Below are 16,536 nucleotides of genomic sequence, written 5' to 3' on the forward strand. Positions count from 1 at the left end.
GTATAAGTGGCCAGAAGACTCCTGGACATCTCCGCCTGATGCCACCTCAGCACCTGACACCCTGACTCCAGTTGTCAACCCCACTGCCCTGTGGAATCCTGGACAGGCCACTGCCCTCTTAGCCAACTCTCTTCTCCCCTGGAGGACTCCAGAACCTGCCTTGCCCCTGAGGGGATCAGCCCTGGAGCCAGCCTCCCAGCCCTCAAGCCCCTACTCCTAACTAAGATGGCCTGCGCCTACCAGCACCACCATGTCTTGTCCCTGACCTCCCCCAGCCGTAAGCACCACCAACTCTGCCACCCCCTGGGGGACACATGGGACAACAATTTCACACATGTTCCTGACATTCCCAAGCCCTCTCTGCAACTAGACCAAGAGCCTCCCTGTCCTGCTCAACGTGGACCTCACACCTTCTAAGTGTCCAATCCCTGAACCTGCCACACTCCCGCTCTGCTGAGGGCCCTGACGATCCTGCCAAGACATGTGACCCTCTAAAGGGAAGGCTCTGGACCCACTCAGCCCGTGCCCCCTGCCCTGACTACCTCAGGGGGCCAGAAGACACCCCTCTCTGGAGCGGGTCCCTCCACCAACGCCAGCCCCTCAGGGACTGCCCCTCCCACATCCCCACCCCACTCCTGTCCCCTCAACTGGATTCTCTTTCCAGACAAGGACACAGCTGTCTGAGTAGCAAGGAGAGCAACTGCCTTCCTCATCCTCCTGACTTTGGAATCTTGCCCGCTCCTCCTCTTCACCACCAGAATTCTCAAAAGAGAAGGAGCCCCTGGAAATCCCTAAGACTTCCGGCTGTCAGACAGAAAGCTTCCCTGCGCTCAGGGAGAGCCGTCGGCCTGTGTTCTCGGGCATAGAGCCTGGTGCGGGGCAGACAATCCATCCATCTTCCCCTAATCAGTCTAACTACTTTCTACAAAACCCATTCATCTTCCCCTAATCAGCCTAACTACTTCGTACAAAGTGCCAACTAGTCAACCGTCCTCATCCCTCACCTTGCAAACTCATCGATCAAGCTCCTGCCTCACTGTAGTTAAGGACAAATTTACAGACTCTCGAGAGATAAGGAGACCCATTTTGTCTATTAAACAGTTAATATGAAAAAACATTTGCTTACTTTTAAATTGCCTATATTTCTTCCAAGTCATTAGAACCATCTATTCACCTCAAGCAGAAAAATTAACTTTTCAATCATCACATGGGCTATAACTGTAACACTCACATATCTAATATACTTTCTGCCATTAGGAAAATAAAAGATTGTTTTTTATTATTGATAGTATACTAACATGTCAGTAAATTGAAATGCAGTAGAAAAGGATATTTATAATTCTGAAAAAATATAAATTATTCAATATCATTAAAACAATTACATCTTATTACTTTCGAATGGCATGAGTTATTTGGGCAATTATTAAGACTGAAATTGTAGGGCCTGCTGTCTAAGCCTGTGCCTTCACTGTACCATCTCTGCCCCGTTATCACAGGTCTGACGGCAGGTCCCCTGTCCCCATATCATGTCGGCATGCACTCTGTCTGCAGATCCATTCCAGTCCTGGATTCTTGCACTAGACTGAAATGCTCCCGCAGACAGACCCATTTCTTACTCTCTTTTTGTATCCCTAGTGCTTAGCAAAGAGCACTCAATATACGACAAACGAGTGAGTTAATACACATGTGGAGAATGTCAGCAATAACACTGTTCCAAAATATCAGCTACAGAAGTCCCGTGAATGAAAAGTATCAACAGCCTTCCTAAATATGTCTGTGTGTATTATAGCTCCAACGATGAGTAAAGTCCTTCTGTATTATAGCTCCAACGATGAGTAAAGTCCTTCTGTATTATAGCTCCAACTATGAGTAAAGTCCTTCTGTATTTCAACAATCAGATAGAGCCATTCCAAACAGCAACAGCCATTTGGGAAATTCTAAGGGGTGGCAACTGCTTCTCTTCCCATTTCTAACTCATTACCAACCAAAATGCAACACTCTTTGAGATGAGGGAGCATTCTGCACACCTAACAAGGAAAATCAAGCTCGTTTTCCAATTCTGCCACGGCTTGTCTTGGTTTGACTTCCAGACCTTGCAGACTTTGGGAAGCAGCAAAGGGGATGCGAGTAGTGGGCAGGATTCAAATCTGAACAGAGGAACCTCGAGCTTTTATTAAACTTTTACACAGAGATGCTCCTGTGAATCTTCCTCCAGGAGCCACGCTGTCAAGGGGAGAGGCCCAGGCAGGCCACCCTCTCCCTACCCCTGGCCTTGCAGGGGGCAGCTCACCTGTCTACATTTGCTCAATGTGTCCAAGACAGATTTTATTTGAGAGAAGACTCTGAAACTAAAAATGAAACTTGAAAACCACTGTTCCTCCCTTCCCTTCCCTCCACCTAAAGAGGTGTGGAGAGAAGAATTTATTGAGCATTTATTACATGCTGGCTTATTTTAAGACATCATGATTTCATTTATCCCTCACCCATTTGTATGAGATAGAGAGAGCAGTTATCCCAGTTTAGAGAACAGAAAACGGAGGTTCAGAGAAGAGAAACCCCCTAACCAGTTAGAGCCAAGGGCCCTGCTGTGATTCTAAAACCAAAACTGTTCTCTGAACCATTGTCTATCTCCAGACGTCTCCGTGAGCTGCCCTCCCTTCTTGCCCCGAGTCCCCCCACACTCCTCCCCGACATGTCAAGCCCACTCTCAGTCTTTAGTCACAGATGAGTTAACTTATTCCCACTCAGTGTGAAGAAACGTCAACGTTTTGCTTCATAATGATATCCATTCACTATAGAGCTGTTTCTTGAGCATGTAACAGATGCCTGGAACTGGGCAAGGTCCCAGGGACACTCTGTCAAGATACAGTCTCCACCATCAAGGTACTCACTGACTAGTGAGAATAAATGCAGCGCAATAAATGGAGGTGTTAAAGATGGCACTGCACCATCTGCACTGGGAGCAGGGCAATCACGGGGGTCATGGGAGAGAGGAGGGGACACATGCCACCTTCTTTACTGTTAGTATCCAAACACGGAGGACATGTTTCCTGGTCACAGTGGAACAGAGCCCACTGCCTCCAGAATTGCCCCCGCTTCCAGGAGAAAAAGGCTCAGATACCAAAATGTACCCTGCTCCCATTTCCTCTTCAGTGGTGCTGGGACTACTCAAGGAGTTAAGACAAACTCAAACTCATCAGATTGAGTTCCTTTCATTGTCCCTCAAGAATAACTTGACTTGAAATACATCTGGACGTTAAAAAAAAAAAATCAACTCCTAAAAGTAAGTTCATCCTTCGCCTTCCCACTGAGATGCTCCTGTCCTCACCAGCTGAGGACAGACACTGTTCCGCAGCCATTTCCTGCTTACCCCAGACTCTCTCGTGTTCTTAGGTGAAATGGAATATGAGCTCTCTACCTGCCCTGCTCTGATTTTCTAATCCAGTAACAACCTGACAACTGGATCTGCAGTGGCAGGGGTCAGACAGGTTACTAGCCAAGCATTAAAGCAAAATCCCTACTCTCATCCCTATGGATAATCTCAAACCACTTTCATAAGGTGCTACTTTTCTTGAGCAACCTAAGGTTTTTCCCCCAAATTCTTGCCTTTTAGAAAACAAACAGTGTAATAAACCACTGATGAAAGGAAAATGCGTGCCACAGAGTAAAACTCAGCACACACGAACACACACCTAAATGCCACTGAAAAGCAAAAGGAATAAAACGCAGTGCCCAAAGCAGCACACACAACAAATGTCGTCAAAATGCACACATGATCCCAGCTCTGGAAATTTATTTGAAGAAAATAATTCAAATGAAAAAAAAATTAAAATGCTTTCTTGCAATAGGATAGGTGATAGTAGGAAAGTAGAGTGTGATGGAGGCGTTGCTGAGTAAATTATAGCCTATTAAAGGAATAGCATGAAAAAAGTCACTGATATGTCTTTAAATTTAAATCAACATAGCTGGATATGCAACATAATTGCAATATAGAAAAATAATCCTGTTTGTCTAAGGACCTTGGAATCATGGGTAATGTTTTAAAATGTTGCTAGATGTTATAGTTTCATGTCTTAAGTTTAGATCTTTAATCCAGTGAGAATCAATCTTTGTTAATGGTGAGAGACAGGAATCCAATTTCATTCTTCTATAGGTTGCCAGCCAGTTCACCCAGCACCATTTGTTAAATAGGGAATCTTTCCTCAAATGAATGTTTTTGATAGGTTTGTCAAAGATCAAGTGACTACAAGTGTTTCAGTTCAGGGGCAGCTCCTGTGGCTCAAGGAGTAGGGTGCTGGCCCCATATACCAGAGGTGGTGGGTTCAAACCCAGTCCTGGCAAAAAAAAAAAAAGAAAAAGTGTTTGGGTTCATCTCTTGGTTCTCTATTCTGATCCATACATCTTCCTCACTATTTTTGTGTGAGTACCAGGCTGTTTTGATCACTAGAGATTTATAGTATAGCCTGAAGTCTGGTAACGTGATACCTCCTGATCTGGGAGAATTTTTTATAAGAAGGAACCCCCTGGCAATTGAAGCAACACCAAAATGATATTACTCGGATCTGATCAAACTAAGAAGCTTCTGCACAGGTAAGAGCACAGTAAATAAAGCAAACAGACAGCCTTCAGACTGGGAAAAGATATTCGCAGGTTATGCTTCTGACAAAGGTCTGATAACTAGAATCCACAGAGAGCTCAAACTAATCAATAAGCAAAGAACAAACAACCCCATTTCTATGTGGGCAAAAGACTTGAACAGAAACTTCCCTGAAGAAGACAGGCGCATGGCCTACAAACACATGAAAAAATGCTCATCATTCTTAATCATCAAAGAAATGCAAATCAAAACCTCTTTGAGATGTCATCTAACTCCAGTCAGAGTAGCCCACATCACAAAATCCCAAAACAGATGTTGACATGTATGTGGAGAAGGGAACCCTTCTACACTGCCGGCGGGGATGCAAACTAATACAGCCTTTTTGGAAAGAAGTTTGGAGAATACTCAAGGAACTAAAAGTGGACTTACCGTTTGATCCTGCAATCCCCCTATTAGGTATTTACCCAGATGATCAAAAATCATTTTACAACGATCACATTTGCACCAGAATATTTATTGCAGCCCAATTCATAACTGCCAAGTCATAGAAGCAGCCCACGTGCCCATAGACTCATGAATGGATTAACAAATGGTGGTATATGCACACCATGGAATACTATGCAGCCATAAAAAAGATGGAGACTTCAAATCTTTTATGTTTACCTGGATAGAGCTGGAACATATTCTTCTTAGTAAAGTATCTCAAGAATGGGAAAAAAAAGTATCCAATGTATTCAATACTACTATGAAATCAGTATATAATCACCTACACATTCATAGGGATTGTAAAACATAACTATAGTCCAGAAAGAAGGAAGGAAGATAAAGAAGAGGGGAGGGGGGAACCTGGGAGGAGGCAGGGTATTTGGGGGGACCTCACCTAATGTGCATAAAGCAATGGTACATTTCTAAACTATTAAGAGTCTGAATGTCTTACCACAACAAATAAGTAAGCAAGGAGACGGTTATGGTTAATCAGTTAGATGTAAGCTTTCCACATTGTATATCAAATCAGCACATCATACCCCATAAATGCCTTAGTGTACACAGTTATGATTTAATAAAGAATTTTTTAAAAAGTAAAAAAATTTTTTTTCAGAGGAAAATAGATAATAAGTCACTGCCTGATAATTGTCACTATGTAAGAAAGTCCACTTTGCAGGGACAATGACAGGTGAGCAAGTTAAATGTGAGCACAGATGTCAGGTTCACCGTAACCCAATTTATTTATTAATGTTAACCTTTCCAAAAATTAATGTTAATCCAGTCAGCAAATTAGAGTCTTATTTTATGTGATTGCCAACGGGCAATTAGTAAATATTGAAAGATACCAGAAAGGGGCTTTGGGAGTGTAGTGTGGATGTGGGTGATGGGCTTAGATGGCAGGGACCACGACTGGTTCCCTAATGTTCGAGTGGGGGGCATTGGCAATCTAGCTTCTCAGTGTAAAACCAGAAAGCCCCTGAGCTCCTACTGACCTGGCCGGTCCCACCCTCGGCCCCCACCTCTTCAGTCTCTGCACCCACCGTCTACACAGCTGGGGCCAATGACCACCCCCACGATGCAGCCCCAGCTCTGTCTCCACAACCTGCCCTGAGCCAAGCTCAAAGAGTGTTTTTTATATTTTTTATATTATATTTCATATTTTAATGAATTTTTTGTTTACTGTCACACAACATACATAATATAAAACCCATCATTTTAACCATTTCTCAGCGTACGGCTTTGTGGCATTAAGTACATTCTCGTGGTCATGCAGCCGTCACCACCGTCCATCTCCGGAACTTTTCCTCATCTTGCAGCAAATCTCTGAACCCATTAAACATTAACTCCCCGCCCCTCTCCCCAGCCCCGGCCACCGCCATTCTACTTCCGTCTCCATGAACCTAACTACTCTGGTCCTCATATGAGTGGAATCGTTTTTGTCCTTTTGTGACAGGTTTACTGCATGTGGGAACATGTCCTCCAGGGTCATCCAGGCACGGCATGTGTCAGCATCTCCTGCCTCTTTAAGGCTGAATAATCTAGTCCACTGTGGGCATATAACATACGGTGAGGGGTTCAGGGGCTGCACCTGCCACTGACCCAGCCTTGACCCAAAGTGTAATCCTGAGAAATGGGCTCCCCTCTCATCCTCAGCCTCCACGTGTCATAACTTCTACTGCTCTGGGGCTCCTCCATGGGGGAACCTGCCCAGGCCTCTGGCCTTTCTCCCCAGAGTCTCGGAGATGTGTGCCCTCTACCCGAGGACTGTGTGATCACACGTGTCCTACCTTGGCCATGTTCTGTCCATCAGAGAGCACGCCAATACCTCACTGGGGATCCAAGGTGGCAGCCACCTGCCCGGACGGCACGGACCTGACTGCCCCTTTGTCTACTCCATCTTTACCTGCCAGGTGGGTCCTGCTCTCCATTCCTGTCCTGGAAAAGGTATGTTTTGTTTTGCTTTGCTTTGCTTTGTTTTTTGAGACAGAGTCTCACTCTGTTGTCCTGGGTAGAGGGCTGTGGCATCACCATGGCTCACAGTAACCTCAAACTCTTAGGTTCAAGTGATCCTCTTGCCTCAGCCTCCCCAGTAGCTGGGTCTACAGGTGCCCACCCCAATGCCCAGCTAATTTTTCTATTATTAGGAGAGACAGGTCTCACTCTTGTTCAGGCTGGTGCAGAACTCATGAGCTCAAGAAATCCACCTGCCTCAGCCTCTCAGAGTGCTGGGATTACAGATGTGAGCCACCACACCTGGCCTCAGGAAAAGGTCTTGTCCTAAGAGATGCATCTTCCCAGAGGAACCAGTGTCGACAGCCAGCCCAGCCTCCTGCCCACATCCCAATACTCTCTTCCCGTCTACTGCCCATCACCAGTCACCTCTGTGTCTGTCCAGACCTTGAAACACTAGACCCAAGACCCAGAGTCCAGGCTGCACGGGGCTGGGCACACTTACAGCCAGAGTGAGTTCCTTCCTTGTGTGATGACGCCCGTGAATCTGGTCAGGCGCCGGGCATCCACTTCAATCCACTGGTGGGGGTCATTCCTGCCCGCACACCACGCCCCGTCGTAAAAATCATTTTCATTAATACCTGCCTGGAAAGAAACAAAGGGTGTTCTTCAGGAACACTCTGAACTAGAGAAAATTAAGACATATCTTTTCCTGAGCCAGAGAGGAAGGGAGGGGTGAGAGGAGAAGAAAATGAGGATAAAGAAAAAATAATTGTGCCCTGAAGTCTTTATTCTAAATCATGAAAGGGAGTTGCTTAGTATTAACGAGCTGGAAATATTTCAATATGATATGTCCTCTTTTTGCTCATGCAAAAGATGAAATTTAATGAGTTCTCTTATTACTCATTCATCTAACACATATAAACCATCTCCCACGTATCAGCCCACACACGCCAGGTGCTGGGGATACAAAGGTGAGTGGTTCCTTCCCAGAACCTCCCCATCCAGGCAGGAATAAAGACATGAAAACAAATGCATTAAAACACAGTGGGGCAGGTGCTATCTTAGGAACATGAGCACACGGCTGAGGGAGCATTTAAGGACAGCACAACTAACTCAGTCTAGAAAAGAACACGGATAAAAAGCCCGAAGACCAGGGTGATACTTGAGCTGGGTGTTGAAGAGCAGGTATGTTTACCTAGCGAACATTTGTTTATGAGCAGTAAGTCAGTTGATGTGTTCAGTTATTCTTACTTTCCAAAGAGACTGGGTCTCACTATGATGCCCAGGCTGGGCCACAGAGGCTATTAAAGATGGGATCATAGCATGCTATAGCCTCAAACACCTGGGCTCAAGCGATCCTCCCACCTCAGTCTCCCATGTACCTGGAACTAAAGGTATACACCACTGTGCCTGTCCTCAGAATTCTTTTGATCTAAATTTCCAAGGTAACATACCTGCTCTAGAATTTTCCTTATATTGTCACCATTTCAAGAAAGAATTTCCTGACTGCCCCCACCAAAAACAGGACATATGCACCAAGCAAAGCATCCTGGCTCATTAAGATCCTTTCTGCACTTATCCTATTTTTCCACGACTATTTCTTAAGGACAAAATGAGATTCTAAATATTAAAAATGATAAGCAAATCCATCTTCCCTAGCTCTGAGCACTTTTCAGCTCAAATTCAGCATTCCTTTTAATGGGCAACAGAAATGTGAATTTAAGAGCCCAGATGTGACAGATGAACACCCCAGCCAAAGGCTCCCCTAGCACAAGTCTAGCCATCACTGCACCAGCTCTCATAAGCCTGGTCTGTGCCTTCCCAAGAGTGTGTTGGGAAGGTTAAGAGTGTATGCTCTGATGTCCCACCGCCAGGATGAGACGTCCTGGCCACTTACATACCATAAACTCCAGCAATTTGCCTAAGTGCTCTGTGCTGGCCTAAGTGCTCTGTGCCTCAGTTTCCCCATCTGTTAAAGTGCAGGCAGAGACAATTTCTCCCTCAGAGTCTTCCCAGTGCTTACAACAGGGCCTGGCACTTTAAAAACGAGCACCCCATAAATGTTAGCTACCAGAATAATTAAAACAATGAATAATTTATTAGCGCTGGTAAAATGCGGAAATATGGGTGCTTTATGAATTATTTCAAGTTTTACAAAACACTAGGGCATTATGGTGCTATTCCTGCTCACTGCTGCCACATTTTCTATCATGTCAAATATCTAGAAGACACTTACAAAATCTGAAGCAAGAGGAGGCCCATAGCGTTCTCGAGAGGTGTTCACACTGCCCCTCCGGGGACCCTGGCTATGTTGGAAGTCATAGTTGACTGCCACAACTCGGGGAGGTGTGTGCTACTAGTGTCTAGTGGGTAGAGGCCAGCACAAAGACAGTCCCCCAACAAAGAACTGCCCCCCCAAAAATGTTGGTGGTGCCAAGGTTGAGACACCCTGGTCTGAGGCTAAGCAGACAAGAAGAGAGCTGCCACATAGCCTGAGAAGTCTGCCCAGTGGAATCGTGGAAACTTGAAAGAAATTCCCCTGTGGCTCAAAGGGGAAGGGCACCGGTCCCATATGCTGGAGGTGGTAGGTTCAAACCCAGCCCCAGCCAAAAACCACACACACACACACACAAAAAAAGAAATTAAATTAAATAAAAAAAAAAAAAAAAAAAAGAAATTCCCACCAACAGTCTATGGACCAGGATTTGGAATTAAATTCAAGGCTCCTGTTTTGCCAGGCGGCATATTTGCATCTGCTGCTGATCTCAGCTTTTTTTTTTAAATACTAGACAGTTAAATGTAGGACAGTGTCAGGGGAATGGGGAACCCTTCCTGAAGATGACTCGTTGGGAAATGACAAATCATCTCTGCAAAATCAACTGTGAATTTCAAAACCAAGTGCTGGGAGAATTCAGCGGCAGAGGAGGTCCCAGCCCCAGAGATGTCACCAAATTACACCACAGTGCAATAAATGATATTCATGCATGCCTCTGAGAAACCAAGAAAAGACTACATGCATCTCTTTCTGCTTAATAATGTAGGAAAATGGTGGATAAATTTTGGAGAAATTTCAATTAAAAGTTGGTGAAATAAAAAGTTTGATTTCTTAAAGGATAACTCAGTCTTGAAAACACCACTAACGGAGAAAGATTCTTTCTATGACAGCACCAAATTAGAGAATTAATGTAATTTTCTCCAGGCAATGAAATGTTATACATCACTTCTCACCTTAACAAAAAAATAGAATACACCAATGTACCTAACAGACTCAATTTTGTTTAAGGTAAGTGTGGAAATAATTCCATAATAAAGAGAAAAGCTAGTACTAAGAGCAAACTAATAGCATTTTTCTCTTTCAAGGTGATGGCATAAGCATATTAGTTGTTCCATATTCTTCACTCAAAAATCCACCCCCACAAAGAAAACAAGATGTGGAAATACAACTTCAATCTCTGATAAAACGGTAAGACATTATAATCTCCAAAGTGCAATAGACAAAGACAGGAATCAGAAGAGGAATCCCAAGAAATGCCATGGGTCCAGAAATGAGGGGTTCTAACAAAGGAGAGGATTCTCAGAACGATGGTGAAGAAGACTCAAGATAGAAGCCGTGGAAGAGACCAGAGAACAGCCCTTCCAGCACCTGGCAGGCCAAAGGGCTCCAGCAGGGATGTCTAACAGAAACACAAAATCAAAACGAACTAAAAATCACCAACAGGCTTGGCCTCATAAAAATTACATTGAAGGGCATTTTACGGACACATAACCATTATAAAAGAAGATGTTCTTAAAAGTTTAAACAGGCCTAGTCTAGGAAAACAAAAAGTCATCAATAAATGATATAAAATGAATATTTCTTGGCTCAGTCGGAAGCAACATTTACAGAGTCATAATAATGAAAACTTAAATACAGATTTACCCAAAATGTGAAATACAAGTTTATTGGAAAGATTGAAGAGGGGTAAAGAAGTGATAAAAATGAGCTGATAGCTTCATCTGCCATATTAAGAATCTAAAAGATAATGTCAAAATCTGTAAATCAATACATATCAATATGTGCATACTATTTAGAAATAAAGATTTAAAGTCCTAAAAAGACAATTAAAAGGAAGTTCAAGTACCACCCCATCCACACAGTATTTGACGGCAGTCAGGGGTGATGGAACGTGGAACATATTTGATAGGAGGAGATCACTGCTTTTTCGTTATATTCCTTTTAACACTTTTAGTTGCTTATGAAACTAAAATAAATTTTAATCTTAAAAAACACAAGGAAAGGGCTTTCTAGACATAGAAGGGGACTAATGTAACTGCCCACTTTTTATTCTTTCACTTTCCAGGTATCCACGGTGCCTTTACTGTGAGCCGGCCGTGACCCTGCAAAGTGCTTTTCAGTAGACAGAGAAAACAGCCCATCTCCAGATCATTCTGGGTAGTGAAGTCATTGATCTTCACTGAGCATATTTCATGATCACAGGCTGCCTCTGTGCAGAAACATCTGGAAGCAAATTAAAAAGTCATATCCCAGGGAATGCAACTATTTAGCAATTCCAGGATAATTGACTTGCAGCTGCTGCTCTGCAGACACAGCCCAGGGCTATTTGGACAGAAGCAGAATGAAGCAATAGTTATTTTAAAATATTTGGGAGGAAAAAACACCTTAGAAGCAATGGCTGAAACTTTATAGGTTACCAACACATTTTGGAAGGGGTGACTTACTTAAAAATGTTAGATGTGACATCTGATTAATACCGTAAGTAACCTTCCATAAAATGGCCATAATGTGGTCAGAATGTCTGCCTTCCATGAACGTGTGCGATGAAACTCTTATAAATAACTTATGAAACTTCCCAGGTGAAAATCAGCTGATCCTTCTGCAAATGAGCAAAGCAACTTGGTCCCAATTCAGACCCTAATCATCAGTAAAGTCAGATAAAAAGAAATGCTCATGTTGTCAAAGCCATTTTAAAACCCCCAAACCAATTTCTTAACTATTTCCTTGCATTGGCCAAGGAAACCAGCAGATGTCTAAAATTTGAAATTAAGAACATTTAAAAATACATGCACCATAAGCTATTTATTATTTAAAGAAAAGATGTAGAAAAAAATATACTAATTGAAAAAGAAACTAAAGAATCTTTTCATGTCATCTTTCATGTCAATAAAGAAAAGATTCTTTATTCTAATTCACTTCAACTAAACTCTGGGAAACACATCGGCTTTTGAAATTGCCTATGGAATAAGTTTAATTATCAAAATAAACAATTCCTGATTTGCATTTCAGCAACCCACACAGAGACAGTGAGTGTGCTTCTTGCCCACCTAGCACAGAGGAGCCTCTGGAATCCTATGCAGTCTCATTTCAGGTTCTGGTCCAATAGCTCATTATCTGAATACCTCCAATTAGGTGAGTCACTCAGCAAAATGGGGATAGAAACAATTCCATGGGATAGGGCTGTTGCCATGGTTACACAAATTTGCGTACTGTCTGTAGCGCCTGGCCCAGAATAAGCCCTTAATACACGGGAGCCACCTCAGGCACAAGCACCGTTCACTTAGTGTTTGTTACGCACCTGCTGTGAATTGGGGATTAATTCCACTCCTGATACGATCTAAGTTTTCTTCTATTCATAGGTGAGTTTGGTCCATTTAGCTCACTGACAGATGCTTTTTGTCTGAATGAGTCACCAACTTTTCTTAGCTATTCTATTATTACTGCAGCTTTGGCTTTTATCTTTATCCATTGACCTGTTTTCTTTGCTTTAAGTGCTTATTTCCCCTGAAAATTTTAAATGTCTCTACCTTTGTTTTAGTGGTTGATTTAGTAACTCTGCCTTTATGTAACATACTTGATTGTGTATTTTTTAGAAGGTACTTATTCCTTCCCTATCATGGGCAGTGACGAAATCATCATTATTTCTGCTTCCTAATCCTTCTCCTCCTCCCCCTTTCATCCCGATTCAATTATTCCCTTATTCCTAATATTCACTTTTAAAAATCTAAATCAGGAGCTGGAACATATTCTTCTTAGCAAAGTATCTCAAGAATGGAAAACAAAGTATCCAATGTACTCAGCCCTACTATGAAACTAATTTATAGCTTTCATATGAAAGCTATAACCCAATTATAGCCCAAGAATATGGGGAAAGGGGAAAGGGAAGGGAGGAGAGGGGGGAGGATGGGCAGAGGGAGGGTAATTGGTGGGATTACACCTACGGTGCATATTACAAGGGTACATGTGAAACTTACTAAATGTAGAATAGAAATGTCTTAACACAAAAACTAAGAAAATGCCAGGAAGGCTATGTTAACCAGTTTGATGAAAATATTTCAAATTGTATATAAAACCAGCACATTGTACCCCATGACTGCATTAATGCACACAGCTATGATTAAATTAAAAAAAATCTAAATCAACTATGCCTCTCTGACTTATCAGCTTTTTTGTGACGTTTTCTTTGAATTTAAACTACAGAGAAAAGCTCATGAATCCTAAGTGTGCAGTTCAATACATTTTTACAAAGTGCACATACCCACGTGCCCAGACCAAGGTTCAGAACACAAGGCACCCCTCCCAGACACGCCTTCCCTCAACGACAGCCACTGCTCTGACTTCCGCCCCCCTAGACTGGTTTTCCTATTTTTAAATTCCATATAAACAAAACTTACCAGACTCTTTTGAGTCTGGCTACTTTTGCTCAGTATTACATCTGGGAGATTCCTCCACATGACTGCGCATATGGAAATTCGCCCCTTTCTGTTAATTGGTCAGAAAAATGACTTGTCCACTATCTTGCTGACAGACATGTGGATTGCTTCCACTTGGGGGTTATAAACCATGCTGCTGTGAGCATAACTGTACGTGTGTTCTCGTGTACACATGACGAGGGATAAGAATGAATCTGTTAGGTTAGTGCATATGAGAACACCCAGCTTTAGTAGATACAGCAGTCCCCTCTGAGCTCTGAAACGTTCCATGGCTTCAGTGACTTGGAGTCCACTACAGTCCGAAAATATAAAATGGGGAATTCTAGAAATAAGTCTTTAATTGCATGCCATCATGAGCTAGGTGATGAATCTCTCCAGGCATGCTGCATGCTTGCTGGAATGGGAATCCTTCCTTGTCCGCAAGATCCCTGCCCTCTACCCACCTGTTAGTCACTTAGCAGCTGTCTTGGGTTTCAAGGTGCTTGTGTTCAAATAGCCCTTGTTTTATTTAATGATGGCCCCAAAGCATAAGAGTAATAATGCTGGCAATTTGGGTATCTCAAAGAGAAGCCATAAAGTGCTTTTAAGTGAAAGAGTGAAAGTTCTCAACGTAGTAAGAACTAAACGTATACTAAGGTGGCTAAGAACTACATTAAAAAGAACTTTCTATCCGGGAAATTGTGAAGAAGGGAAAGGAAATTCTTGCACAGTACATGGAGGGCTCGGTACTATCCGTGCCTTCAGGGTCCTCCAAGGAGAAGGGACACCACTGTGCTACCAAATGCACTTCCAACATGGCCGTGTTACTTCAATTCCCAGAGATGAATAAAGGTTTCTATTGCTCCACATCTTTTTCAAAGCCATTCTGATGTCCGTGTGTCGTATCTTATTGTGGTTTTAATTTATATTTACTTGACTACACAAGATGGAGAGCTCCTTTTCTTATGTTTGTTGAGCCCTTTTTCTTGCATTTGTTGGCTGTGGCATCAGTTCATAGTCACATCACGGCTCCGGTCCCACTGGCTTTCTTTAGTCAGTCAACACATCATGTTCCCTTCCACCACAGGGCCTTTGCACACACTGTTCTCTTTGACCTGGAATTCTCTTCTCTCCCCTCGGCCAACTCTTTGTCCACTGAACTCTTAACTTTAAATCCTGCTTCACTGGGGATTAATTCCACTCACCCAAGTTCCCCATCCTTACGAGAGGCTTGGAAGCTGCAGCCTGAGGCAGATTTACTGAGGATACAGAACCACTGTGTGGAACTGCATCCTCCAAATGATATGTTCAGGTCCTAAGCCCTGCAACTTCAGGATGTGACCTTATTTAGAAATGGGGCTGCTGTAAATGTGATTAGGTAAGACGAGGTCAGACTGCAGCAGGACGGGCACATCCCACGTGACTGTGTCCGTAAATAAGGGTAAATTGGGGCACGGAGGCAGGTGCTCGCAGAGAGAAGCCACGTGATCACAGAGGCGGGATCATGGAGCCCCTGGTGGCCCAAGGCCACCAGGAACTGGACAAGAAAAGGGAAGAACTCTCAATCCCTTCTGACAGGCTTCAGCAGGATTGCACCCCGCAAACCCTTTGATTTTGAGTGTTCCAGAACTGTGAGAGAATCACTTGCTTGAAACCACCCTTACCTGTGCTCTCACCTATGTCCTGGCAGCCCCAGGGAACCACTGCACGTGGCCCCCGCCTTCCGAATCTTCATTACGGGCTGTGATCATGTCCTCAGTGATTCATCTCCCCACGACACCACCAGATGATCACAGTTGCAGGTCCGAAACCACCAGGGGCATCCTCAACTCCCTTTCATGCTCTCACGACCTTCATCCAAAAATCCTGCTTTCAAAATATCCTAAATATTTTGAAATATTTAGGATATTTCAGCCACTCTGACCCCCTGTCACTCCTGTCTTGGCCCAAGCCAGCACCATCTCTAGTCTGGCCTGTCTCCCCACTCCATACTCCCACCAGCTTCCCGCTGGTGGTTGGCAACTGTGACAAAGACCCCAGGGCCTTTGTTCGTACTGTCCCATCTGCCCAGAATGCTCCTCCCACAGCCGCCAGCTCCCACTGATCTTCCAGACACTTCCCAGTGGAGCACACCCCAAACTCCTCCCTGACGGAGCTCCTGACTCCTCTGCCACCTGTCTGCTGCGGGGTCTGACTGCCTGCTCCTCACGACACTTCTCACCTTCTAATGAACCATAAAAGGCATGGTTCATCAGGTTTCCTGCTTGGCCTCCCCCACTAGAATGTCATTTTGACATGGAAGGGTATCTGTTGTGGTCACTGAGGTATCCCAAACCCTAGACCAGGGCCCCGCACACAGTAGGTCCCCACTGGATATTTGGTAAATGATCAGGGACATTCTGTTTTTGCTCATCATTATTGTCTCAGGAATTATTACAATCTCTGGCACATAAAAGGCTCCCAGATGTGAGGGTTTTTGTTGTTATGATGAAATGAAAATATAAAGGAACCAGCTCTGCTTCCCCCTCCGGGCCCCTCTTCCCCCGGCCTCCTCTGCCTGAACAGAGCTCACTGTGTCATTGAAACACTAACACAGGAGGACCCACATGCCCAGGCATGTCCAGGAGACCGTCGGCTGCCTGCATGGACTGGGCAGGCAACCAGAAGGTCCACAGTCACGAGCTGTCACACGAAAGGGGGCACGGTGTGACAACAGTAGTGTGAACACACAGGTCCCAGGGTGTGAGTGAAGATGTCCTTCAGACTTTTCTAGACCTTCCCAGATGTGGTCCTGGGAGGTCCTGGGGCAGCAC

The 16,536-nt window shown here is 43.9% G+C and overlaps 1 protein-coding gene across 4 annotated transcripts in view; it reads right to left on the bottom strand.

Annotated features, from left to right (window-relative positions):
* Window positions 1-16,536, bottom strand: part of CPXM2 (carboxypeptidase X, M14 family member 2) — a 124,082-nt gene that overhangs the window by 70,399 nt on the left and 37,147 nt on the right. For all 4 annotated transcript variants that reach the window (XM_053585393.1, XM_053585395.1, XM_053585394.1 and 1 more), the window contains one exon: window positions 7,539-7,678. In XM_053585393.1, the coding sequence (XP_053441368.1) occupies window positions 7,539-7,678 (140 nt within the window). The remainder of the gene's footprint in view (window positions 1-7,538; window positions 7,679-16,536) is intronic.

The sequence above is a fragment of the Nycticebus coucang genome, chromosome 3, assembly GCF_027406575.1.
Source record: "Nycticebus coucang isolate mNycCou1 chromosome 3, mNycCou1.pri, whole genome shotgun sequence".
Classification (NCBI taxonomy): Eukaryota; Metazoa; Chordata; class Mammalia; order Primates; family Lorisidae; genus Nycticebus; species Nycticebus coucang.